The sequence below is a fragment of the Neofelis nebulosa genome, chromosome 17 (genome assembly GCF_028018385.1).
Source record: "Neofelis nebulosa isolate mNeoNeb1 chromosome 17, mNeoNeb1.pri, whole genome shotgun sequence".
Lineage (NCBI taxonomy): Eukaryota > Metazoa > Chordata > Mammalia > Carnivora > Felidae > Neofelis > Neofelis nebulosa.
In genome coordinates, this window is record NC_080798.1 from 992281 (window position 1) to 1019638 (window position 27358).

At 43.9% G+C, this 27358-nt stretch overlaps 1 protein-coding gene across 1 annotated transcript; it reads left to right on the forward strand.

Moving 5' to 3' along the window:
- Positions 1 to 1500: 1500 nt before the first annotated feature.
- Positions 1501 to 27030, forward strand: LOC131498830 (zinc finger protein 501-like). Its single transcript, XM_058706226.1, has 5 exons — positions 1501 to 1762; positions 17082 to 17163; positions 21389 to 21836; positions 23395 to 23521; positions 24365 to 27030. Exons 3-5 carry the CDS (start codon positions 21804 to 21806, stop codon positions 25648 to 25650), a joined length of 1446 nt encoding a protein of 481 aa, XP_058562209.1. The 5' UTR covers positions 1501 to 1762; positions 17082 to 17163; positions 21389 to 21803; the 3' UTR covers positions 25651 to 27030.
- The last annotated feature ends 328 nt before the right edge of the window (positions 27031 to 27358 follow it).

Genomic DNA, 27358 nt, shown 5'->3' on the forward strand with positions numbered 1-27358 from the left:
AGGCCCGCCTTACTGCTCTATGTAATACACATACCATACTTCTAAGCACATTCACCTTATGTTCTTCTTGTACCTACCACATTCTAACATGCCGTATGATTTAGTATTTCTTCTTTCATGATTTCTGTGACCTCCTTGTATATAATATAGCCTGCAGGAGGACAGAAATCTTTTGTCCCTTTTGTATCCTAATGTCTCCTATGTGTGTACAATAAGTTCTTGAAGCCAAATACTCATTGATCATTTGTTAGAACAGAGAAAAAACAAGACACTTTAGCTTCCCTTTATAGTTTTACAGTTCTGCCTATTCCTCATGTGCCTGTTAGCTTTCCCTGAATGCCAATATCGCTTCATTTCAAGAATGAGTAAGAATCAAATTTTGGAGACAAAGTCTTCAGAATGATTGTTACAGTCACATGCTCAGCTTAATTGTATTTCTTCTCAGACAACACTGATATAATTTCTCTGAGATCTTTTTACCATCTGCTGATATTTCCATTAATATCACAGTTCTCACACAAATTCTGAATCATTACATAGCCACTATTAATAGCTTTCTGTAATTTGCATTTTACAACTGTTTTTCTCAGATAATGTCAATTCCTCATGCAGAATATTCCCTGTAATCATAGGGGAAATGATAACCACTTTCCAGTAGTGAGATGAAATCATGGATTTAAGTTGCTCCCTACATTTTGAAGTTCACAACACCCTTTTCATACATGCTACACCTGTGAACACAAGCCACTGAAGCTATCAAAGTAGCAGGTTCTTCACAGTTCTATTTTTGAGACTATTTTCATTTTTGAAAATGACTTTCAGGCTATCCAAAAAGATTATTAAATAGATTTTAAAAAAGAGGTAAACATGTCGCTCACTAGGTTGGACACAATAATTTACAGTCAAGGGAGACATTTTCTGTAGTAATTACAGAGCTCACCTTTTATTCCTGCTTCAGGGTAGCCCAGCCTCCCTCTACAATATTTCCTGTCATGACGCAACCTGTTTTTTCTCTTGTCCCTAATCAAACATAGACCGATACAACGACTCTTCATACACTGCACAGTATACGGATTTGAACTGCAACGTGACATGTTAGCTTCTGCTACCAGTGGACACATTTTGTCTGAATGACTACGGATAAGTGCATTTGGATCTGTAGCCTCTGGGAGCAAACTGAACTTCACGGAGTCCGAAGTTAACACTTTTCCAAACGCTTGGGTGAACAGCTGCAGACAACACACAACACGCCCCAGAAACTTGAGTTCTCCTTGAGGAAGGGACAAAGACCCTTCTACTCCCTTGCACTCGCAGACGCCATCCCCCAGGGCAGCTCGCGGCTCTAAACTCGTCCGCAGGTCTGCTGGGGAGCGCTCTTGCCCGAGGCACGTGAGTCCGTGGGAACTACATTACCCGGCAGGCTCCGCGTCTAACGGCCCCCTCGCCGAGCCAATGAAGGTTTAGCACAGGGGCCTTCCGTGTGTGACACCTAGCGCGGGGCGGGACTTCCGGCGTCCTCCTCCGGGCGGTCATTTTGGCTTCTCCCCTGTGTTCATCCGGGCAGAAGTTCCGGAGCGGTGGGTCTGCGCGGAGGTGACGTGCGGGAGAAGGAGTCGGAGGAGCCGTTGTCCCCGCCGCACAGAGGCGGGTCTGAGGCTCGGCGACACCGCCCGGGGCGCCCCGCACGAGGGCCTGCCCGCTCCCCGCCCCGCTCCGCCCACAGGCCCGGATGGCGGCAGCCACGCTGAGGGACCCGGCTCAGGTAAACGCTGCGTTCCCCGGCCCCTCACCGCCTCCCAGGTCCTAAAGCGCCGGCGGAGGGGCGCCTGCTCACGTCCTCACGTCCCAGGCCTGACTGTCTGGGACAATAGGGCACGGGTAGGTGGGGTCCCGTTTCTGACAATGGCCGTGAACAAACATGACATCTCCGCTTCTCTGTTCAGCTTTACTGTTGTGGTTGTGATGAGGAGCGGGGGAGTGTTGCAGGCAGAGGAGCCGACCCGTGCCGAGGCTGGGAGGTGCGACTCAGCTGGCAGCGTTCGGGAAAGCTGGGGTCCGGTGTGCCTGCGAGGAACAGTGTTTGAGGCGGAGTCACACCTGGAATAGCAGGCCGAGGGTTCTACCTGCATCTCGGGATTCTGGAAGCTGTGGAGAACGGTAAAGAAAGGAGCGACACGAATTACGTCAGGGCTTTAAGAGCTTCTCAAAGGTAGTTGGTCGGAGGGTGGTGGAAACATTGAGGCGCCGGAAGGTTGACTCTTCAAGGACGCAGAGCTAGGAAGAGGAAACCCTGAGGCACCGAGGTGAGGCATCCAGTCCCATGTTCACCTGGCTCACGGGCCAGCCTGAGCGCACTCAACCTGACGTGGCCCTGTTCCTCTGGAACCTGCCTGTTAAAACATGGCTACGGACGCTCTCATGGAACCTGCACCGGTCCGTGTACGGTGTCCCGGGCCCACACTAGCTCCTCCCCCTCTTGTGTTCTCTGTCCCGTAGTGCCTGGGGACTCTCAGTGCCGTTCCTCCAGACCTTCCAGACCTTGGGTAGAGGGACCCTCGAGAAACCCCAGGCTTCCCCCCGCCCTGGGTCCATACCAGGGATTATAGAGAGGTGTTTCCGTTTTGTGCGCCTGAGGGAAACAGCCGAGGAAAGGTTATCTCCATACTGGCACACAACAACGCTTAGAGCTTTAGGGAAGCTGGGAGCCTTAAGGAAACCACAGATTCCTTTTCCTTCAGGTGGGAACAAAGAGCAGTGAGACAGGATTCAGGACTGAAATGGCTGCCTGAGAAGTTGCTTATCTGTTCTGGAGGGGACTCGAGCTTTGGATTAGAGGAGGGAGATGATCTTACCCAGGTCTTCCTCTGGCTTCACTGTGCAGAAAAGATCGTGAGGATGAGGGAAGAGGAAGGAAAACTAAGGTGGAGCCCAGTGTAACATTCCAGTTCAGGGTTCACAGAACAGAGTGGTGGCTTAGGAGAAGTAACTGGATTCTGGATCTGTTTTTATTAAGGGCCAACTAGATTTCCTAATGTGGAAGGGAAGTCGCATGCTTGGTCTGCTGCTATTGCTGTAACAAAATACCATAAACTAGGTGATTTGTAAACAGCAGAAATTTATTTCTCATAGTTCTGGAGGCTAGAAGTCCAAGATCAGGCTGGTCAGTTTCTGTGTCTGGTGAGGGCCTGCTTCCTAATTTCAGCCCAAAGGCCCCAGCTCCTAATACCATCAGCTTGTGGGGGGTAGAATGTCAAAATATGAATTAGGGTGGGAGACATAAACATTCTATAACAGTGGGAAAGTGAAGCACTTTCAGAGATGACCCTAGGGTTTTGATCTAAGCAACGGGAAGGATGAAAAGTCCATCAATTGATATGGGAAAATTGGTCATAGAGTAATTTTCACCGGGGATATTGGGAACTTTGTTGTGGCTATTTTAAGATCTGAGGTGTTTCAGACACCACTGGGTAAAAGCATCAAGTAGGCAGCTGAACACCCATGTTTGGAAATCTGGGGAGGGCTTCAGGATGGAGACATCCAAAATATTGTGGCTACTGTATATGTCCAGGTAAGTGAGCTGTGATTACAAGAAGCAGTCTCTAGGCTATGATGGTAAAACCATTTTCAGACTAGGAAAGGGAAGTAGCCGAGGACTGGGCCTCTTGCTTGGATATCTGGTTGATGGCATTGAGTTTCACATACTGAAATTACAGAAGTGAGTAACATGAAGGGAGAAAACATTGAGGATGGCGTAGACTCATAGCCGATGAAGGGTACCAGGAGAAGAGTGGACATGAGATGGACACAGAAGCATAGGAGTTGGCCCATTAATACTCAGTCCTTGGAGCTAGTGTTTATTCCACTTAAGGGACTTCATGGATTTTGTGGCAACTTTGGTGGGGCCTGGGATATTTCATTCAGTATGGAGGATAAGATTAGGGGCAAATCTGGGAGAAACACTGGGACTCAGGTAGGTGACCAGTAGGGCTGGGCTTTGAATGAGGGGTTAAGTCAAAATCAGAAAGTTCTGACTGCAGAGGGCACAGCAAGGGCAGCACAGAAATGGAATGAGGCCATGGGTATCTGCAATCTGCAGGTCAGTCTGGGTTGTGGAGGTTGTAGCAAGAGACCAAGTTAAGCAGGAAGGACTACATACCAGGCTTCACAGCTGCCTCTGGCAGTGAGGATCATCAGAGGATCAATTGAATCTTGATTGAATTTACAAAAAACTCTCTGGGTACCATGCAGCAAGTAACATGGGGAGGCCAGGGAGATGCCTGTACCTTCCTGTGGAGCACGAAGTGGCTGTGGCTTCTAAGAAGCAGCAAGGGAGAACCTCTCTAGGAAATGAAGGTATTTAAAGGCAATCATATATGCTGTAGCTAACACACACACTCAAACACAGGGAATATGCATTCCCAGAAAAGATTTGAGTGATCCCAGAACCTCTGAGGTAAGGAGATTAGTGAAGGTCTTCCCCTGCACAGGGCCAGTTCTTAATGACTGGAAAAGTTGGCCTTTATTTATTTATTTATTTATTTATTTATTTATTTATTTTAATTCAAATGCCTACATCTCAACAAAAGATCACAGAGCATACAAAGAAATAAGGACACATGGCCCAACCAAAGGAACAAAATAAATGTCTGGAAACTGGCCATATAGAAATGTAGGCCTCTGAATTACTTGGCAAAAATTTAAAACAGCTGCGCTAAAGATGCCCTGTGACTTAAGAGAACACAAACAACAATGTCAGAAAACAATTCATGCACAATGTGAGAATGTCAGTAAAGAGATAGGGACTGTAAGAGAGAACCAACCAGAAATTCTAGAGCTGAAAAACAATTAAGCTGAAAACTTTACTAGAGAGGTTCAATAGCAGACTTGATCAGGTAAAGAATCTACAAACTTGAAAACAGGTCATTTGAAATTGTCAAGTCAGAGGAGCAAAAAAAAAAAAAAAAAAAAAAAGGAGAAGAAAAGTAAAGAGAGCTTAAGGGGCATGTAGGATACTAGCAGCTGACCCATATATGCATTATGGCAGGCCCAGAAGGAGAAGAGAGGGACTTTATGTGCAAAACGTATCTAAGAGAGGACAAGTATCTAAAATACATAAAGAACATTTATAACTCGATAGTTAGAAACAGTTTTTAAAAACAGGCAATAGATTTGAACAGATATTTCAAAAAAAAGTTTGGCAAAAATTTACATAAAAAGATGCTGGAAAGAGTCATTAGGAAAATGAAAAACCCATAATGACTTAACCACTGTGCACTTTTAGAATTGATAATGTCACGGAACCTGTTCTGGATCACCCGGCAGAAGAACCAAGCAGCACTCTGAGATGTTGGAAGGCTGGAGGTTTATTTTACGCTGGCAGGCTCAGAGGAGATCCCTCTCCAGAGGTCTGAGCCCCGAGCATAAGCAGAGGGAATAATTTATAGTTTGTTACTTCTGCATTCCGCATTTGAGCGTGGCAAGTGGGGTGGGAAGAACCGGGAAGGGAAGTCTTCAGTCGAGGACTGGAATTTCCCTATCAGTCCTGTTGGCCATCTTATAACAGATTTTTCCCTATCAGTAACATTAAAAACTGGCCATACCATCTTTTGTTAAGCATGTGGAGCAAATGGAACTCTCATCGACTGATAGTAGGAAGGGAAATTGTACAAGCACTTTGTAAAGCAATTTGGCAGCATCTTTAAAATTAAACATACAGGGGTGCCTGGGTGGCTCAGTTAAGTGTCTGACCCTTGATGTCGGGTCGTGAGACCGATTGAGCTCTGTGCTGAGCATGGAGCCTGCTTGGGATTCTCTCTCCCTCCTTCTCTCTGCCCTTCCTCCCCTGGTGCACACACTCTCTCAAGATAAATATACATTTTTTAAGTTTATTTTTGAGAGAATGCATGCATGTGTGAGCAGGGGAGGGGCAGAGAGCAAGAATCCCAAGCAGGCTTCACACCATTAGTACAGAGGCTGATGTGGAGCTTGAACTCATGAACTGTGAGATCATGACCTGACCCAAAATCAAGTTGGATGCTTAACCACTGAGCCACCCAGGTGTCCCAATAAATAAACATTTTTTTTAAGTTTATTTGAGGGGCGCCTGGGTGGCTCAGTCGGTTAAGCGTCCGACTTCAGCTCAGGTCACGATCTCACGGTCTGTGAGTTCGAGCCCCACGTTGGGCTCTGGCTGATGGCTCAGAGCCTGGAGCCTGCTTCCGATTCTGTGTCTCCCTCTCTCTCTGCCCCTCCCCCGTTCATGCTCTGTCTTTCTCTGTCTCAAAAATAAATAAACGTTAAAAAAAAAAAAAAGTTTAGGGGCGCCTGGGTGGCTCAGTCGGTTGAGCATCCGACTTCGGCTCAGGTCACGATCTCGCGGTCCGTGAGTTTGAGCCCCGCGTCGTCTCTGGGCTGATGGCTCAGAGCCTGGAGCCTGCTTCCGATTCTGTGTCTCCTTCTCTCTCTGCCCCTCCCCCGTTCATGCTCTGTCTCTGTCTCAAAAATAAATAAATGTTAAAAAAAAAAAAGTTTATTTATTTTGAGATAGCATGAGTCAGGTAGGGGCAGAGAGAGAGAATGCCAAGCAGGCTCCTTGCTGTCAGCACAGAGCCTGATGTGGGGCTCAAACTCACAAACTGAGATCATGACCTGAGCCAAAATCAAGAATTGGACACTTAACCAACTGAGCCACCCAGGCACCCCTAAATAAACATTTTTTTAAAATAAATAAAATTAAACATACAGCTTTCATACAACCCAGTCATCCCATTCCTAGGTATTTATCCGAAGGAAATAAAAGCATATGTTTATGCAAAGACCTGTGAACAAATGTTTAAAACAGCCTCACTTTTAATGGAAAAGGGGGAAAAAAGTCCATCAAAAACAGTTGAATGAATAAACAAATTGTAATACTTCTATATAATGGAATATCACTCAGGAATAAACAATTTTCTTTGTCAGCTGTAACAAAATACCATAGACTAGGTGGCTTAAAGAACAGAAATTTATTGTTCAGAGTTCTGGAAGCTGGGAAGGAAGTCCAGATTAAAGTGCTTATTGCTTTGCTTCCTGATGAGGATTCTTCTTGGTTTGCAGATGGCTCTCTTGTGTCTTCACATGATGGAAAGACAGGGAGTGACAGTTCTCTGGTGTTCCCACTCCCCTCTTTTTTTATTGAAGTATAGTTGACATTAATTTTAGTTTCAGGTGTACGACATAATGATTTAACTATTACATACTTTACAGAATGCTCATTATAAGTGTACTATCTCTCACCAAAGTTATTACAATGTTAGTGACTTTCTCTATAATGTACTTTTCACCTTTGTAACTTGTTTTAGAGCTGGAAGGCTGTGCCTCTTAATCTCCCTCACCTGTTTTGTCCATCGTCCATCACCCCACACTCTTCCCTTTTGGCAACCACTAGTTCTCTGTATTTGTAAGTCTGCCTCTGTTATTGCTGTTGATAGTTTTGTTTTCTACATTCCATAGATAACTGAAATCCTATCTTACTTGTCTTTCTGTGACTTATTCCACTTGGCATAATACCCTCTAGGTCCATCCTTGTTGTAAATGTCAAGATTCCTTTTTTTTTTTTTTTTTTAAGGTAATCTCCATGCCCAGTATAGGGTTTGAACTCATGACCTGGAGATCAAGAGTTGCACTGTCTACCAGCTAAGCCAGCCAGACACCCTATGATTTCTTTTTTTTTTTTTTTTTTTAATGGCTAAGTAATATTCCTGTGTGTGTGTATCATGTCTTTATTCATTTATATATCAGTGGACACTTAGATTGTGTCCATATCCTATTTATTGTAAATAATGCTGCAGTAAACAGGGATGTATATATCTTTTTGAATTAGTGTTTTCATTTTCTTCAGGTAAATACCCAGAAGTGGAATTACTGGATCATATGGTTTTTCTATTTTTTTTTTTTTTAATTTTTTTTTCAACGTTTTTTATTTATTTTTGGGACAGAGAGAGACAGAGCGTGAACAGGGGAGGGGCAGAGAGAGAGGGAGACACAGAATCTGAAACAGGCTCCAGGCTCCGAGCCATCAGCCCAGAGCCTGACGCGGGGCTCGAACTCACGGACCGCGAGATCGTGACCTGGTTGAAGTCGGACGTTTAACCGACTGTGCCACCCAGGCACCCCTGGTTTTTCTATTTTTAGTTTTCTAAGGACCCTCCATACTGTTTTCCAGAGTGGCTGCACCTCTTTACATTCCACCCAGCAGTGCACAAGAGTTCTCTTTCCTCTATTTCATCATCTTGTTATTTCTTGTCTTTTTGATACTGTTTTGACTGGTGTGAGGTGATATCTCATTGTGGATTTGATTTGCATTTCCCTGATTACATTGAGCATCTTTTCATGTCTGTTGGCCATCTGTATGTCTTCTTTGGAAGAATGCCCATTTGGGTCTTCTGCTAATTTTTAATTGAATTGTTTCAGGTGTTTTGGTGTTAAGGTATGTGAATTCTTTATATATTTTGGATATTAAGTATTGGGGTATTTGGAGTATAATATATATGTTATATATATTATGTATACATACATACATTTTTTGGATGTATCATTAGCAAATATTTTTTCTAATTCAGTAGGTTGCCTTTTTGTTTTGTTGATGGCTTTGCTTTGCAAAAGTTTTTTAGTTTGATGTGGTCCCAATTGTTTATTTTTGCTTTTGTTTCCCTTTTGTCCCTTTTACTTTTGTTTTTGCTTTTGTCTCCCTGAAGAAACATATCCAGAAAAATGTTGCTAAGGCTGATGTCAAAGAAATTATTGCATATGTCTTTTAATTTTATGGTTTCAGGACTTACATCCAAGTCTTTAATCCATTTTGAGTTTTTAGTTTGTTTTGTTCTGTTTTATTGTTTTATTTTGGGAGAGAGTGTATGCATGTACTCATGGGGTTTGATCTCATGAACCATGAGATCATGACCTGAGCTTAAGTCCAAGAGTCAGACACTTAACCAACTGAGCCACCCAGGTGCCCCCCCACCCATGTTGAGTTTATTTTTGTGTATGGTGTAAGAAAGTGGTCCAATTTCGTTCTTTTGTATGTAGCTGTCCAGTTTTCCCAACACCATTTATTGAAGAGACTTTTCTTCATTGTGTATTCTAGCCTCCTTTGTCACAGAGTAACTGCATATAAGCATAGGTTTCTCAGCTCTATTCTGTTCCATTTTTGTGCCAGTACCATACTGTTTTGATTACTATGGCTTTGTAGTATGGTTTGAAATCTGGCGTTGTATATTTCCAGCTCTGTTGTTCTTTCTCAAGCTTGCTTTGGCTATTTGTGGTTTTTTGTGGTTCCATACACATTTTTGGATTCCTTGTTCTAGTTTTGTGAAGAATACTATTGGTATTTTGGTAGGGATTGCATTGAATCTGTGGATTGCTTTTGGTAGTATGGACATTTTAACAATGTTAATTTTCCCATTCCATGAACATGATACATGGTATGTCTTTTTATTTATTTGTGCTGTCTTCATCAGTGTCTTATAGTTTTCAGAAAACAAGTCTTTCACCTCCTTATCTACATTTATTCCTAGGTACTTTACACTTTTTGATGCAATTATAAATGGAATTGTTTTCCTAATTACTCTTTCTGCTGGGTTTTTATTAGTGTGTAGAAACACAAACGATTTCTGCATATTAATTTTATATCCTGCAAATTGACTGAATTCATTTATTAGTTGGAGTCTTTAGGGTTTTCTGTATATAGCATATCACCTGCAAATAGTGAGTTTTACATTTTTCTTCCAACTTGGATGCTGTTTAGTTCTTTTTATTGTCTGAATTGAATGAAGGTGGTGAGAGTAGATGGTGAGGAAAGCTTTCAGCTCTTCACCATTGGGTATGATGTTAGCTGTGAGTTTTTTCATATATGGCCTTTATTGTGTTGAGGAATTTTCCCTCTAAACCCACTTTGTTGAGAGTTTTTATTATGAACGGATGTTAAATTTTGTCAAATGCTGTTTCTGCATATATTGAGATGATTATATAATTCTTTCCATTTTGTTAATATATTGTATCATGCTGATTGATTTGCAGATATTGAACCATCCTTACATCCCTGAAATAAATCCCACTTGTTGTGGTGAATGACCTTTTTCATATGTTGAATTCAGTTTCCTAATTTGTTGAGGATTTTTGTATCTGTGTTCATCAGGGATATTGGTCTGTAGTTTTCATTTTTTGTGGTGTCTTTGGTTTTGTATCAAGGTATATGCTAGCTTTGAGGATGAGTTTGGAAGCATTCCTTTTTCTATTTTTGGAGTAGTGTGAAAAGGATAGGTATTAACCCTAAACGAAATATTTGGTAGAATTCACCTGTGAAGCCATCTGGTCCTGGACTTTTGTTTGTGGTGAGGTTTTTGATTACTGATTTAGTTTTGTTACTAGTAAACAGTCTGTTCAAATTTTTTATTTCTTTGTGATCCAGTCTTGGAAGATTATATATATATATATATATATATTTTAGGAATTTATCCATTTCTTCTATGTTGTCCAATTTGTTGGCATATAATTAATCCTTTATATTTCTATGGTGTTAGTTGTAACTCCTCTTTGATTTCTGATTTTGAGTCCTCTCTCTTTTCCTTTATGAGTCTATCTAAAGGTTTATCTCTTTTATCTTTTCAAAGAACTGTCTCTTAGTGTCCCTGATCTTTTCTATTGTTTTTCAGTCTCCATTTCTTTCTACTCAGATTTTTTTTTTTTTTTTTTTTTCATTCTACTAACTTTCGACCTTGTTTGTTCTTCTGGTTACTTTAAGTGTAAGGTTAGATTGTTTGAGATTTTTCTTGTTTCTTGGTAGGTCTGTATTGCTATAAACTTCCCTCTTAGAACAGCTTTTGCTTCATCCCAAAGATTTTGAACTGTTGCATTTCCATTTTTATATGTCTCCAGCTGTTTTTTAATTTCTTTGACCTATTGGTTGTTTAGTAGCATGTTGTTTAGCCTCCACGTGTTTGTGTTTTCCATTTTCTTTTCTTGTAATTGATTTCTAGTTTCGTACTGTTGTAGTTGGAAAAGACACTTGATATGATTTCAATCTTAAATTTATTGAGACTTGTTCTGTGGCCTAACATGTAATCTATCCTGGAAAATGTTCCAGATGCATTTGAAAAGAATGTATTGTTTGGAAATGATGTTCTGTGTATATCTGTTAAGTCTATGTGTCTAATGTGTCTTATTTTCTCTCTGGATGATCTGTCCATTGATGTAAGTGGAGCATTGAAGCCCCTTTTTTAAGAAGAAAAAAAAAATTAAACATTTATTTATATTTGAGAGACAGAAAGAAACAGAGCACAAGCTGGGGAGGGTCAGAGAGAGAGGGAGACACAATCCAAAGCAGGCTCCAGGCTCTGGGCTGTCAGCCCAGAGCCCATCACGGGGCTTGAACTCACAGACCGCGGGATCATGACCTGAGCCGAAGTCAAGACACTCAACCGACTGAGCCACCCAGGAGCCCCGAAGTCCCCTTCTATTACTGTATTGTTAGTTTCTCCCTTTATGGCTGCCAATATTTGCTTTATATTTGTAGGTGCTCCTATGTTGGTTTCATAGATATTTACAGTTATTCTATTCTCTTGTTGGATTAATTCCTTTATAGTTATGCATGACTTTTGTCTTTAACAGTCCATGTCTTAAAGTCTACTTTATTATTATAAGTATTGCTACCCCAGCTTTTCACTTCAGTATGCATGGAATATGTTTTTTCATTCCTCTGTTTTCAGTGTGTATGTCTTTAGATCTGAAGTGAGTCTGTTGTAGGCAGTGTATAGATAGGTCTTGTTTTTTTTTTTTTTATCCATTCAGTCACCCTACATCTTTTGATTGGAGCACTTAGTCCATTTACATTTAAAGTAATTATTGGTAGGTATGTACTTACTGCATTTTGTTGTTTTTTTTCTTTTGTGCTCTTCCCTTGTGATTTGTTGGCTTTCTTTAGTATTACAAGTTTTTAAGTTGGTGGTCATGTAAATTCTAAAAGCACTACATTTATTACTCTCTCCCCCCACGAAGTTTTATGTACATGATGTCATATTTTACATCTTTTTGTATATATTGCTTAACCAATTTTTGTAAAAGAAAATTAATAAAACCAAAATTTTACTACTTTTGCTGTTTAGCCTTCATACTAGCTTTATAAGTCATTGATCCACTATCTTTATTATATACTTGTCTTACCAGTAAAACTTTTCCTTTCATAATTTTCTTCTAGTTATATGTTTTTCTCTTTTCTGCTTAAAGAATTCCCTTTACCATTGCTTGTAAGGCCAGATTAGTGGTGATGAACTTTAACTTTTGTTTGTCTGGAACAGTTTTATCTCTTCTTCAATTCTGAATGATAACCTTGCTTGGTAAAGTTCTTGGTTGTAGGTTTTTTTCCTTTCAGTACATTGAATATATCATGCCACATGCCACTCCCTTCTGGCCAGAAATGTTTCTGCGGAAAATTCAGCTGATAGCCTTATGGAGTCTCCATTGTATGTAGGTAACTGTTAGCTTTGCTTTTGCTGCTTTTAAGATCATCTCTTTAGATTTTGTTTCTACTTTAACTGTTATGTGTTTTGGTGTGGACCTGCTTGGGTTCATCTTGTTTGGGGCTCTCTGTGTTTCCTGGGATTGGTCATCAGTTTCCTTTCCCCAGGTTAGGGAAGTTTACACCATTTTCTCTCTTCTTCAGAGACTCCTACAGTGCAAATGTTGGTATAGTTGAGGTTGTCCCAGAGGTTCCTTAACCTATCCCAGTTTTTAAAAATACGTTTTTCTTTTTGCTGTTCAGCTTGAGTGCTTTGCACTGCTGTATTTCCACTGCCATATCTTCTGGCTCACTGATCCATTCTTCTGCATCTTCTAATTTGTGAATTCCCTCTAGTATAGTTTTCATTTCAGTTATTGTATTTTTCAGCTCTAGTTCTTTTTTATATCTCTTTATTGAAGGTCTCACTGAATTCATCCACTCTTCCGCCAAGACCAGTGAGCATCTTTATGACCGTTACTTTGAACTCTTTATCAGGTAGATCGTTTCATTTAGTTCTTGTCCCAAGGTTTTGTTGTGTTTCATATTTGAAACATACTCCTCCTCTTTTCACATTTTGTCTGACTCCTTGGGTTTGTTTGTATGTATCAGGTAGAGTGTACAGCCATACCACCCTGAATACGTCCGGTCTCATCTGTATGTATTAGTAGATCAGCTATGGGGGTTCTGGTCTTGAAAAGAATGACCTTTTATGTAGAAGGCATCCTGTGGAGCCCAGTAGCCCAGTCCCCCAGTCACCGGGACCAGTTGCTGCAGGATGTGTCCCCTGTGTGTGCTTTATGAGCTCTTTTGTAACTGGGCCAGGACTGCTGTGGGCATGCTAGTGGGTGGGGCTGGCCCTCAGCCCATCTGTGTGCGGTGACCAGCCGTGACTACTACAAGCATACTGGTGGGCAGGGCTGGTCCCTGGTGTGGCTGGCTGAGAGGCCAAGCTGTAGCTGCTGCTAGGATGCTGGTGAGGGGGGCCGATCTCTCCTCCCTGGGGCAGGACAGGAGTTGCTTTGGAGAGGTGCCTGTCTGGGGCTGCCTGCCGGCTGAGGCAGGGCAGGAGCTGCTTTGGACGGGTACCTGCTGGGGTGAGTAGCTTAGGTCGAGTGGGTTTGCAGGGGGATGCCAGGAAGGGGGGAGGGTCTAGCAAGGTAGCACTGACAGACGGTGCGAACTGACTCCCGCAAGCATCCAGTCAGCTAGGCTGAAGGAGAGCAAGAAAAATGGCTCCTGCCAGCACTTCTCTTCCTTAAAAAGGCTTCTACAGATCCTTGCTCCTCTGGCATATGCTCTAAAATTAGTCAGTAAATCTTCACATGTAATACAGTTATTTTTCAAACTTCTGCCTTTTGTCCTGGGTTTCAGCCTGAGTGTTATGGTATGCTGGCCCTTTAAGAACAGAATCTCAGTTTCCTATATAGCCTTCTGGCTCTCCCATTACCAGAGTTAAGCTCTGCTCATTTTCAAAGTCAGACATTGTGGGGCTCATCTTCCTGGTACAGGTCCCCAGGACCAGGGGTGCCGGATGTGGGGATCGATCCTCTCATTCCTCAGAGAGGACCTCTGTGCCTGTGGTATCCCTCCTGCTTGTGGCTTGCCATGCTTGGGGTTTGGTTATGGACCATATCTCTGCTCCTCCTACCCTTCTCGATTTGGCTTTTTGTCTCGAGCCGTGGCATAAGTGTTCTGCTGGCCTTAAAGTCATTTTCAGAGAGAGTTGCGTTACACTTAGTTGTTGCCTTGTTGCGTTTGTGGGAGGAGGGGAGCCATGCTGCTCTGCCATCTTCCTCTGTTGTCTCTTACGTGGTATCGCTGATCTCTTGATGAGAGTCCCAGCCAGATGACCTTATCTAACATAATTACCTGTCCGTACTCCACCTTCTAATTCTACCACATTGGGTTTGGGGGTTCAGCCTATGAATTTGGGGGGCACATACCCACTACATAACAGGAATGAAATGTGGCTATATGTAATAACGTGGATGAATCTCTAAATAACTGTGCTGAGTGGAAAAATTCCGACAAAGTGAACACACAGCATGGTTCCGTTTAAGATTCTTGAAAATGCAAACTAATCCATTATAACACAGGCAGATCAGTTGTTTCCTGAGAATGCTGGTTGAATGGGGGAGAGATGTAGTGGGAAGGGTTGTAAGAAAATTTTGGATGGTGATGAATATGTTTCCTGTCTTGATTGTGGTGATGGTTTCAGTGGATAGGTCTACGTTAAAACTCACCACATTGTACACTTTAACTGTGTTCAGTTATTATAATTCAATAAAGCCACGAAAATACAGATAAATAAAAAATACTTTTGCTTCTAGCAAAATAAAGAATGTATCTGAGGAGAATGGTTGGAATGGAAGCAATAAGGAGAAGAAACTGTAGCTACCAGCATCACATCCTGAAGAAGAAAGGAAACTGCATTTGTTTCTTCTTTCTCTTCCTCTGCCCAGTGGTATCAGTATGCAGTTAAGGATAAAGCAGAAACCCCCCTAAAAAGATGGAGTTGTTGGAGTCACTATCATACCATTAGGGCTTGAGGGGGATCCGGCACCAGATACTCCTAAAACCATATAACCCAACGTTCCTAATGAGAGGGAAGTTTGTGCTGGATTTTGGGAATTAAAGTCATTTTTAAGCCAATGGGATAGGCAGAAAACTGCCCCACTTAAATGTCCTTGTCTTTTTTAGGTTTATTTATTTATTATTTTGAGAGAGAGAGAGAAAGCGCACATGCACAAGTTGGGGAAGGGCAGAGAGAGAATCCCAAGCAGGCTCTGTACTGTCAGCACGTGGAGCCCGACTCAGGCCTCGATCTCACAAACCGGAGATCGTGACCTGAGCCGAAACCAAGAGTTAGATACTTAATTGAGCCACCCAGGTGTCCCTTAAATGTCTATGTCTTAATGTCGGATTACACAGCAAAGGAGAGTTAAGGTAGTAGGTAGAATTAAGAGTACTAATCCACTGACCTAGAAATGGGGAGATTATGCTGGATTACTTGAGCCTGCCCAGTATGATTGTAAGCGTTCTTACATGGGGAAACGATAGGCAGAAAATGGAAAAAGTTCAAGTGATGCAGGGTGAGAAAGACTCAGCTGGCCGTTTCTGGCTTTGAGATGAAAAGGGGCCATGAGCCCAGGTCTGTGGGTGGCCTCTGAAACTGGAAAAGGTGAAAGAATAAATTCTTTCCTAGTGCCTCCAGAAAGGAAGGCAGCCTTGCTGACTCCAGTGGAGACCCGTTGTGGACTTCTGACTTCCAGAACTGTAATTCAATGTTTGTATTGTTTAAGCAGCAACAAAAAAGTCAAAAGGCCACTTTCACATGTTAAAATGATACCCAGTTGAAATTGTGCATTATCAGTATACTTAGGGTTTCCAGATTTAGAAAATAAATAATATATATATTTTTTACTATAAGTATGTCCCATGCAATAGACCTTATAAAGTTATTCATTACTCATCTGAAATTCACATTAAACTGGGTATCCTATTCTGTTAGGGAATTCTAGATATATTAGAAAGCACTGTGAGCATGTTTTGCTATTTTAAGAATCCTCGTTATTCTTTGTGATGAAGAAGGATAAAACAAATGCATTTATTACTTAGCTGACTGCTGGTAGGATAACCTAGGATAAGGTCTGAAAGCGTACACAAAAGCGTCCGGTTAGCTTCAGGCTATTAGGAGAACCTTGTGAGTGACTTGGAGAACATTCTGGGGCCCTGATACAGGTATGCAGATGCACTACTGAGTGTCAGAATAATCAAATCGTTTATGAATCACAGTTTGATCAGTGTTAGGAGCACCCAGAAACACCCCTTACTTGTCCCTTTTCCATGCCCTACCCAACCACAAATATTCAAACACAAACATGCACACATCCCCCTCTTGTGCTTTACTTAATAGAAGATTATGAATTGAAGTTTCAGCAGTGGGAAAGTTACCGATCACATCCACAACTACCTAATGCTCCATGAGGATTTATTCAATTCCCAGTTGATAGATGTTAGGTTGATTCTGTGATTCTCATCTTTGTCATTAAAAAACAATGTACATAAAATAGCTTTGTAATTATGAAAGACTTGGTCTTACGATTATTACTAAATTGAAACAACTTGTTATGTGAGCAAAGAAATTTTCTGGTGTAACGACCCAGTGTTCCTTCTTTGTGACTAGAGTCTTCTCATTCAATTAAATCAGCCTCTAGCACACTCTATAAATTGGTTGATAAAGTAGTTTCTTTTAACTTAAATATTGTCTTCCTCATTCAGACTAGAGTTGATATCTTTGGAAATTCCTTGCAGTTTTCTCTATAATTTTATAACTTAATATTGACATTCCCGTGAGAGTGCCAGTTTGTTGAGCAGAAACAGGAGTGGGGGGCGGGGGTGGGAATGTATACATTTTTCCTGGGATATTGCAGATTGGAAGGCTTAGGAGGCATAGGAAATTTAGTCAGCATCTGTGATATTAATGTAATGTGTTTGAGCTTCGTGGTCTGGGCTTTTGACTCCACATTGTCTTTGTTCTTTACAGGTCCAAGCAGTGGGTTCAGTACCTTCTCAGCAGTGGACCCTCTTCCTGTGAAGCCAGAGCCATATGCACCATCCTGATCCTGGTATGTTTGACTCTTTTTACTCATTTACTTGTGTTTTTTCCTTTTGGGTAACCCGGACTCACAAACACCTCTCTTCTCTTGTGTCTGCATGCTTCTCAGCATTTCCTCCCATTGTGCTCATTAGCAGTGACAACTTGTTTCTCAGTTCTGCTTGAGGGCAAGGAAAACATCTTTTTCCAAATACAGGCTCTGGGCTCTAAGTTCCTTCCAGAATATAAACTGTCATTTGAGCTGCTGGGAATTTTGCTTTCAGTGTTGAATAGGCATTGTAGGATACAAAAGAAGCTGTTGTATGAGCAATTATCCAAAGACAGAATTTCATGAAAATGTAAATGTATGTCTTTTTCAGATTTTGAGAGTTTAACGGTAGGAATCCAATGCTGATCTGAATTTTAAGCTAACGCCCAAAATGTTTATTTTGTAAACATTGGGTGAAAAATGTTTTGTGTGAAGGTATGGACAGTGCCTGTGGACCTTGAGGAGTATAAATCTCTAAATTGACTAAATAGTCTTTTAATCTAATGCTATGAATGATGCAGAAAAGGTCACATGTCTTGTGTAGGGACCTGTTTCCCTTTATGTTCTTAGCAGAAGAAGGTAAAAATGTGAGAAAGCTAGAGGTTGGTTTGTGTAGTTTGAGCTCAGTTCCAACTTTCTTCTGAGGGAGGGTGGATTGAGAACACTACTCATTTCTAAAAAGTTTCTGCTTTTATCAGATGGATGCTCAGGAAGGCTTCTTTCTGCCTATGTTGATTCTTACGCCAAAGTAGCTTATTTTAGGCCATCAACAGAAACACTTTGGGTACAAATTTGGTTCCAGACAACTGCAATAAAGCAAGTCAGATGAGTCGTTGGTTTCCCAGTAGATACATAACCGTTGTCTTTACAGTATATAATAGCATTATGTCTTAAAAACAGTATACATACCTTGAGAAATGCTGTTTTCTAAAAAAAAAAAAAAACATTAACCCTCATCTGAGCTGTTAGTGAGTCATAATCTTTTTGTTTATGACCCTGAACATGGGGGTGGCTATGGCAGTTTATTAAAATAAGGCAGTGAAGTTGCCATATCAGTGGATCTTCCTGTCACAATTTCGCCAAAGCACACGATGCGGTTTGATAGCATCTTATCCACCAACTGGATTTCTCTAGTCTTCAGGCCTCTCCCCAGAGTAGGTTCCCCCTCAAGCAACCAGTTCTCTGGTCATCCACTTCTGGTTTTATTGTGAGCTTGTCCCTTGCAGCAATTTGGTCACATCTTGTCTACTTTTTTTTTTTTTTTCTTAACATTTATTTATTTTTGAGACAGAGAGAGACAGAGCATGAATGGGGGAGGGTCAGAGAGAGAGGGAGACACAGAATCTGAAACAGGCTCCAGGCTCTGAGCTGTCAGCACAGAGCCCGACGCGGGGCTTGAACTCACGCGCAGCGAGATCATGACCTGAGCCGAAGTCGGACGCTTAACCGACTGAGCCACCCAGGTGTCCCGCATCTCGTCTACTTCTAATTCTAGTTCTCTTGCCATTGCCAGCACATCTGCAGTGACTTCTTCCAAACTCCTGCTACCGATGAATGGCAGCTAAATGGAATTCCAGAAGGATTTCAGTTTACTTTTCTGGCCTTACAAATCATATTCTTAAGACTTGAAAGTCAAAATTACTCCTTGATCCACAGGCAACAGAATGGATGTCGTGTTAGCAGGCATGAGACATTAGTCTCATCATACATCTCCATCAGGATGCTTTGTCACTGAGCAGTGATATTTTGAAAGAGATCTTTTTTTCTGAGCACTGTGTCTCAGCAATGGGCTTAAAATATTCAGTAAACCAGGAGCACTTGGGTGGCTCTGTCAGTGAGTGTCCGACTTTGGCTCAGGTCATAATCTCGCCGTTTGTGAGTTTGAGCCACACATCAGGCTCACCACTGTCAGAGACTGTCAGTGCAGAGGCCTGCCTCTTTAGATCCTCTGTCCCTCTCTCTGCCCCTCCCCCACTTGTGCTCTCCCCAAAGTAAATAAATATTTTTTTAAAAAGTATTCAGTAAGCCATATTATAAACAGATGTGCTGTCATCCAGACTTTGCTGTTCTATTTATAACACGGGCAGGGTAGAATTCCTAAGGGCCCTGGGCTTTTCAGAATGATACGTGACCCTTGGCCCTACCAAGCTTGACTTTTCCAGCTATGAAAGTGCTAGATGGCCATCTTGCAGTCGAAGGCTGCTCGGTCTGCATTGGGAAAATCCGTGGTTCAGTGTCACCACCTTCACGAACGATCTCCGATCTCCGCTAGGGCTACCGGAGCACTTGCTGCAGCTTCTGCGTCAGCACCTGCTGCCCCACCTGGTCCTTTGCGGTTAGGAGACGGCTTCTCTCCTTCAGTGTCACGAGCCAACCTCTGCTAACTTCAGACTTGTGTTCAGCAGCTTCCTCACCTCCCCTGGCCTTCATAGAAGGGAGAGAGTTAGGGCCTTGCTCTGGATTAGGCTTTGGCTTAAGGGAATGTTGTGACTGCTTTGAGCTTCTGTCCAGAGCACTAAAACTTTCTCTGTATCCGTAGTAAGGCTGTCCTGTGTTCTTATCATTTGTGTGTTCGCTGGAGTAGCACTTTTTTTTTTAAGTGCTTATTTTTGAGAGAGAGGGAGATAGAGGATCCAAAGCAGGCTGTGCACTGTCAGCGCAGAGTCTGATGCAGGGCTCGAACTCACAAACCATGAGATCATGACTTGAGTTGAAGTTGGATGCTTAATCGGCTGAGCCACCCAGGCGCCCCTGGAATAGCACTTTTAATTTCCTTTAAAGACTTTGTGGGTTTTTTGCATTCATAACTTGGCTACGGGGATAGTTTTTGGCCTGTCTCGGCTTTCAACATACCTTCCTTACTAATCTTAATCATTTCTAGCTTATGATTTCAATGAGAGAGACTTACAACTCTTCTTTTCATCTAGAAGCTATTGTAGGATTATTAATTGGGATAGTTTCAATATTGTGTCTCAATAAGGAAGCCTGAGGGTAGAGCAGTCAGAACAAATACCACAGCATTTATAAATTCTAGGTGGCCCTTTGAATAGGGCCTCATTACCTGCAAATCCCAAACCTGTTAAGTATTTCACAAGAGAGTCATGAGGTTTAGGATGTTTTCTAATTGAATGTCCAAAAAGATTATTCTTGGTGCATGTACTGTTTGTCCCCCGCCCCCCCGGAACTGTGAGAAACTCTTAGCATCAACACACAACAGGTTTCTCTCAGCCTTTCATGCCATATCCTTTAAGTAGCAAATCATGGGGCACCTGGGTGACTCAGTTGGTTAAGTGTCCGACTTCGGCTTAGGTCATGATCTCCTGGTTTGTGAGTTCGAGCCCTGCATCAGGCTCTGTGCTGACACCTCAGAGCCTGAAACTGCTTCGGATTCTGTCTCCCTCTGTCTCTGCCCCTCCCCCATTCACGTTCTGTCTCTGTGTCTCAAAAATGAAGAAACATTAAAAAAATGTATCAAATCACAAATCATGTTCTTTGCCAACTCGATTCAGGAGTATATACATCAAAATATCCTTAATGAGTCTATATTTTCTTCTGTTTAAGCCCCCTACATAGATAAAATATACAGTTTTATTTGCTGCTTTCTCAGACACACGGAGTAACTCAGAACTACCTCTACAGAAGTGAGTACTCGTGCACGGTGCTCCTGTCTTTCTGTTGTCTCTTCTCAGTCCTTGCATAGGTAATCCTCTTACGGTAGGTGCTACGTAAAGCTGTAGGAGCTAGTGAGCACAACTGGTGTCGGTCACATCTCTAACGTGACATAGAATTCGCTTTGGAGCCTTCTGTTTTATAACCCACATCTCTTGAGAACCCTAATAACATTTGCAGAATGTGGAGAAAGTTCTGCATGGAGAATTGGGCTTGGAAAGCCTCGGAATCCCTTTCATTTCCAAGTGTGTGAGGCTATAATGGTCTCCGTCATACTCCTCTGTAAGTGGCTGTAAAACTGGACCAAATACCAGAATCCATGGCCTTCGGGTGTTGGAAAAAAGCACTGACTGGGCGGTGACCCTTGAGAAAACAAAACCATGGCAGATGAGGTCCCACACACTATGTGAGTGACAATGGAATGCTGTGTGCATTTGGATCTGTAACCTTTGGGGGCATCTGGGATAGAACTTGTCGCCTCTGGGAGGACATGGACTTCATGAAGTCTGAAGCAGCATCATTGTTGCTAACCCTTTAGGTGAGCAGTTGCCGGCAACTCCCCAGGAACCTGGCCTGGCCTGGCCTGTTGAGGAGTGAAGCTGCTTCACCCGTGTTCCGGGAGGTTCTGATGTGCGGTGCCCTTTGCAGAGGCCCACGGAGCTGTGAGAACCACACTGCCCAGAGGACCCTGCACCAAGCAACGTCAGCGTGGAGCCAATGAAGGTCCAGGAGACGGGCGTTTCCACGTGTGCCAACTCCTCAGGGTGGAACTTGCGGGGTCCTGGTGACAGTCATTTTGGCAGCTCTCGAATCCATTTCCTGGTCAGAGGCTCCAGAGTGCTGGGTCGAGACGAGGTGAAGATTGCAGCGGCCCGAGAGGAGGTGTCCCCACTGCTCAGAGGAGGGTCTGAGACACCGGACCGCTCCCAGCCCTGCTCTGCCCACAGAGTCCGATGGCGGCGGCCGCGCCCAGGGACTCGGCTCAGGTAAATGCACAGCTGCTGGGCCTGAGCTCAGGGCACCCGCTGGCTTCCCTGCGGTCCAGACCCCGGGGTCCCAGACAGGGAGGCGCTCGTGGGCGGGGGCCACGTGTCTGAGCACCCACTTGCAAGCTCCAAACCGAGGTGTGAGTTTTGTGCGTGCAGTAAGCAGAATATGAGGCAGAGTCATGCCTAGACTTACAGGCCAGGGGTGGGAGTGGGGGGTCAGAGGAGCAGTGGAGACCAGATCTCGTTGAGCCCCACCCTCTACAGATGAAGCACTTTTAGAACCTATCGAAGTAAGAGGAGGGTGTTCAGGACCCTGGAGAGACATTAAACTAGAGGTAATGTTGGGGGAGGCCTTCTCCATTCTAGCGGTCAGTAAGATGAGGTTGTCCTGGGGCACAGCTACCCGTTTGGTGGAGCTGTGAGTATTCAGAGAAATGCAAATGTTCTTTTGTTCTGATGGTCTGGATCTTCTCTTACCCATGCTTCGTAGCTGCAGAAAACATACCGGGAAGGTTAGCGGGGAGGCTACGTAGATGTAAATTGTGGCCATGGAGGTAAGGGGAGTTGTTGGATTTTAACTTCTTCTTCAGGTAGAACCAATCTGATTTTCTACTGTGGAGAGTGAGTTAGAATAAAGCCCTAGGGGCCACCCCTGTCTCTGTCTCAGAAAGCTTTGAGTGCAGGCACGAAGTGGGCAGCTGGATATAAAGTCTAAAAACTTGAGGTGGTTCAACATTAGATGTGTAGGTGGCGCTTTGTGTTGCATTTAGGAAGGGAAATTCTGATTACGGCGATAACATTATTAAGAGGCCAGGAATTTGGGCACTGAGTTCGAACCTGTTTCTTGGAGCAAGTGGCCTCTCAAACACGGGTAAGGGACAGAAGACTTTCAGTGGAAGAGTGGACATGAGCAGGCTGCTGCTTATTTGTGGCAAGCTCTCATGGAGCCTGGTGGGTGAGCTCAGGGCAAAGATCATTAATTCCCAGTATTTGGATATAGGGTCTTTAAAGACCTTATAAAGTGAGGCTCTAAATCCAATATGATTAGTAGTATCCTTGAAAGAAGAGGAAATTGGAACACATACAATGAAAGGCAGGTCTTCATAGTGGATTTGAGGTTGCCCTGGAAAGTGGGGTCCATCTTGCCAAGCACTCTTGATGCTGTGGGCTCAGTACTAGGGAGAGGCACTTACGGGGTAAAAGAGGTGTGTGAACTGAGGGACCCCCCGCCCCGCCCCAGGCCTTCAGTATCAGGGACTTAGGTGGGAGGGTGGAGTCTATCTTTGGTTGTACCTGGCCAGTACACTGTGGAGGATTTGAGGGACATTGCCTGGTTGGGGGCTGGAGAGGCCATGCCCACCCGACCTCAAGATTATGTCTGTCTGCCCACATCGTCCTTGTTCTTATAGAGGGTTGGACATAGTGATTTACTGGCAGCAGGGCTTGGTATCTCCTCTCAGTCGGGCGGCCTGCGAGGAGGATGAGTATGGGATAGATGTGTGGGTCCTGTGGAGAAGGGAGTGTTTGTAGTTTCATCTCTCTCCCATTACGGCAGGATACTGTGACCTTTGAAGACGTGGTCGTGTACTTCTCCTGGGAGGAGTGGGGTCTCCTTGATGAGACTCAGAGATGCCTGTACCACGATGTGATGCTGGAGAACTTTGCACTTGTGATCTCACTGGGTAAGACCCTCACCCCCGCTCTGTGGTATCCTGCCTCTCACATTTGGGTTGTAGAGATTGTAGGGACTGCCATCACCAGGGCCGGGCTCAGCAACTGCCCTCTTGCTGAGCCCGCAACATCAGCGTCCAGCACTGTTGTCCACATCCGTGGCCCCTGCCTAGGTTTTTCCCCTCCTTCTAGCTCACGTTTCTTCTGGTCTCTGGCAGCAGTTGCTTGGAGGACCAGGGATTATTTTTGTTGCCAGTTTTTGGTCGTGTGCAGAATTGCTCTGGGGCATTGCTAGTCCCTGCCTGTCCTTGCCTCAGGGATTTGTGTCATCCAAGTCCCGCTTCACTCACCCGGAGTTTAGAAGAGTCCAGGGTCTTAGCAGGATGGCCCACCGGTGTATTTATGCCAGTGGTCGCACACGTCATTTCTGTCTTTCCTTCCCCCTTCCTCAGGTTTTGTCCCTTGCTGTTTCCGTCTTCCATACATCAACCTTTCTTCTCTCCTGTTCCCAATGTTAGGTTACGCGTCCTTAGTCTTTGAATACCATCTAGTCAGTTGCAACCAGATGTTCTGGTGCCTGGACATAAACTCCCACACAGCACTCCCAGCTGCAGGCCAGTGGCAGGGGTGCACTGGAGAACCTGCTTCTTCCTGTGCTGCTGCCCCCCCCCCCCAGCCTTGTGACATTAGAGTTCCAGGACTGCAGCCCTTTTACCAACCCGGCCCCAGCACCCTCATCTTGAAAACACATCCAGTGGACTCGTTCTTTGGTGTGCCCGACAGACATTTGTGTTGAGCCCTCCCCTTCCACCAAAGATAGCATGCACTTCACACCAGCATCTCTGGGCTTTCAGGTTGCTGGTACGGAATGGAGGACGAGGAGGCACTTTCTGTGCCACGAATGTCACTGGGCAAGGCTACAGATCCAGGTCCACCCGTGTGGAAAGCTCATCCCTGCGAGAAGTGTGTCTTGGTTGGGAGAGATATTCTGTATCTGTCAGAGGACCAAGGACCACATCCGGGCCAGAAATCCTACACCTGTGAGGCATGCGGGAAGCAGTTGTGGTTCAGCACAAGCCTTCACCAGCACCAGAAGCACAACGAAGAGAAGCCATTCAGGTGGGACATGGAGCTTGTGACAAGCTACAAGTTGCACGTGTCAGGGAAGCCCTTCCCCTGCGGGGAGATAGGGAAGGACTTCCTGGCCATACTGAGTCTCCTCCAGCATCAGGCCACTCTCAAAGGGGCAAAACCACACAGCAGCTTCGAGCACGGGGAGTCCTTTCAGGGCGGAAAAAGTCCACACACATGCAGCAACTATGGGAAATCATTCAGCTGTGACTATAATAAACTTTTCCAGCCTCAGCAGCTTGACCCTAGAGAAAGTTCCCATGCCTGGGAGAACTGTGCAAAACCTTTTAACCAAAGCTCCATCCTGAGTAATTGCCAGAGAGCTTACCCAGCAACAAGGTCTTATGAGTGCAACGAATGTGGGAGATCCTTCAGCCAAAGCTACAACCTCATTCAACACCACAGAATTCACACTGGCGCAAGGCCTTACAAGTGCAGCGAATGTGGAAAAGCCTTCAGCTTCAAATTCAGGCTTGTGCAGCACCTGCAAATTCACACCAGAGTGAGACCCTACGCGTGTGGCGAATGCGGGAAAGCCTTCAGCTACAGCTCTACCCTCATTAAACACCAGAGAGTTCACACGAGAGAGAAGCCTTACAAGTGTGGCGAGTGTGGGAATTCCTTCAGCCAAAGCTCCAACCTCATTCAACACCAGAAAATTCACAGTGGAGCAAGGCCTTATAAATGCAACGAATGTGCAAAATCTTTCAGCTACAAATGCAAACTTGTTCAGCACCTGCGCATTCACACCGGAGAAAGGCCTTACGAGTGTGGCGAATGTGGGAAATCCTTCAGCCACAGGTCCACTCTCAATCAACACCAGAGAATTCACACTGGAGCCAGACCTTATAAGTGCAATGAGTGTGAGAAATCCTTTAGCCAAAAGTCCAACCTCATTCAGCACCGGAGAGTCCACACAGGAGAAAAGCCTTACGAGTGTGGGGAATGTGGGAAATCCTTCAGCCAAAGCTCTCACATCATTCAGCACCGAAAACTTCACACCAGATAACCTCATGAGCTCAACAACTGTGGGGAAATGGCTCGTAAGCTACATATATGTTACATATATGCAGCAGATGTCGGTGGAAAGCCTTTATCTAAACGTCCGGCCTTGTTGGGCCCCAGAAGGTCCTGCCCAGGATATGGTATTTCATAGAACTAGAGACCTTGTGAGGGAGCCAGCTCTTGGCAATTGAACGTCACACACGTGTGAACGTCCACACTGGGGAGATCCCCCAAAACTCCTAGGTTTGTGGGGAAGCTTCCAGGAGCCCTGCATATTCTTACTCTGCCCTGCCAGGTTCCTCATTCAGGGCAGAGGTCCTTTCTCAACCACTGTCAGTGATGGGTGGGGGGGGCATGTAACACAGCAAGTCCCTTCTTCCTCATTCGGGTTCTGACCCAGTTTTGACAGTGCCAAGGGGTTGAAATGAAAATACTGTTTACCTTCTAGACCTCCTTGCAGTGCACCACGAGGACATCGTATTTCTCTTCTGACCACCTGTAGGGCTCCCGCGAGAGTGGTTCCTCTTTCCCAGGGCTGTCGCACGATGTTGAGCATTATCATGGGGAAGCTGTTCCCGAGCACTGCAAAGGAATCATGTGCCTTCATGTGTAAAGTTCACTTTCTGGTGTCGTTGGCTGGTTGTAAAACTACGATAGGAGCCAGGTTGAAAACCCGTGATTGTACAGAAACAGAAGATGGCAGGACTTAGGATATATAAACATCTAACAAAACTTGCGTCCACTGACATGCCGGTTTGTACACTCCACACCAGTGTTCCTCCTACAGTTGTGGAAATCGAGGCCATCGTGCCAATCTTAATTTTTAGTCCATCTCACAGATATTTGCTGCGTAGGCAAGAAAATGGCAATAGGATTAGAAAATCCCACTGAGATCTGTAGCTTTTCTGACCAGTTGCTGACCCAGATAGAAATGACCTTGAAACTCTTCTTTGATGCAGGGCATCCCTTCCCCAGGCATGAGGAAGGATGGCGGACTCTTGTGCAAATATGTAGGGGACCCAGACCTCTATTTGATTTTTAAAAAAAGCTTTATTGAGGTATAATTAACATGCTGTAAAACTGCACATATTTAAATTGTATACAAAACCATGGGTGGTAATAAATCTATATAACTCCTTTTATTTTGTGCCCTTTTTAAACCTCTACCCTGCACAGTAAATTATTTTGTATTTTTTACATGATTAGAGTCAAATGTTTTACTTTTTTAAATTGTGGTTTCCTTTATGCTGAATAATTTTGAGAGAGCACATTTTTTTATTGCTGAATGCTATTCTGTATGGATGTACCATGATTTTGCTTACCCCACTTACCTATGCGCTCGCTGATCACCACAAATAAAACTTCAAATGTACGCTTTACTGAACCTCTTTGAACCTTCCCCATTCGTTGTTTATTGCCTTGCTCCTACTATATTACTGACCCTGCAGCCCATTACCACCACGAAAAAATCATTTCAAAGTCAGTGGAGATTCTATGCAGCAATGTTGCCACTAAAAATACTGTCGACTTTAACAGATTACCCACAGAACTACTACTGTCCTAGGTAAAAACCTGAAATTCTTAAAAAAAAATTTTAACGTTTATATGTATTTGAGAGAGACAGAATCCGAAGTAGGCTGCAGGCTCCCAGCTGACAACACAGAGCCCAAAACAGGGCTCAAACCCACGAGCAGAGATCCAGACCAGAGCCG

Bases quoted from the DNA above. Each gene is read 5' to 3' on its own strand.
- LOC131498830 (XM_058706226.1), top strand. From the start codon at position 21,804: ATGGCGGCGGCCGCGCCCAGGGACTCGGCTCAG. The intron at 21,837-23,394 runs GTAAATGCACAG...CCATTACGGCAG, and splicing joins CGCCCAGGGACTCGGCTCAG to GATACTGTGACCTTTGAAGA. The intron at 23,522-24,364 runs GTAAGACCCTCA...CTGGGCTTTCAG, and splicing joins TGCACTTGTGATCTCACTGG to GTTGCTGGTACGGAATGGAG.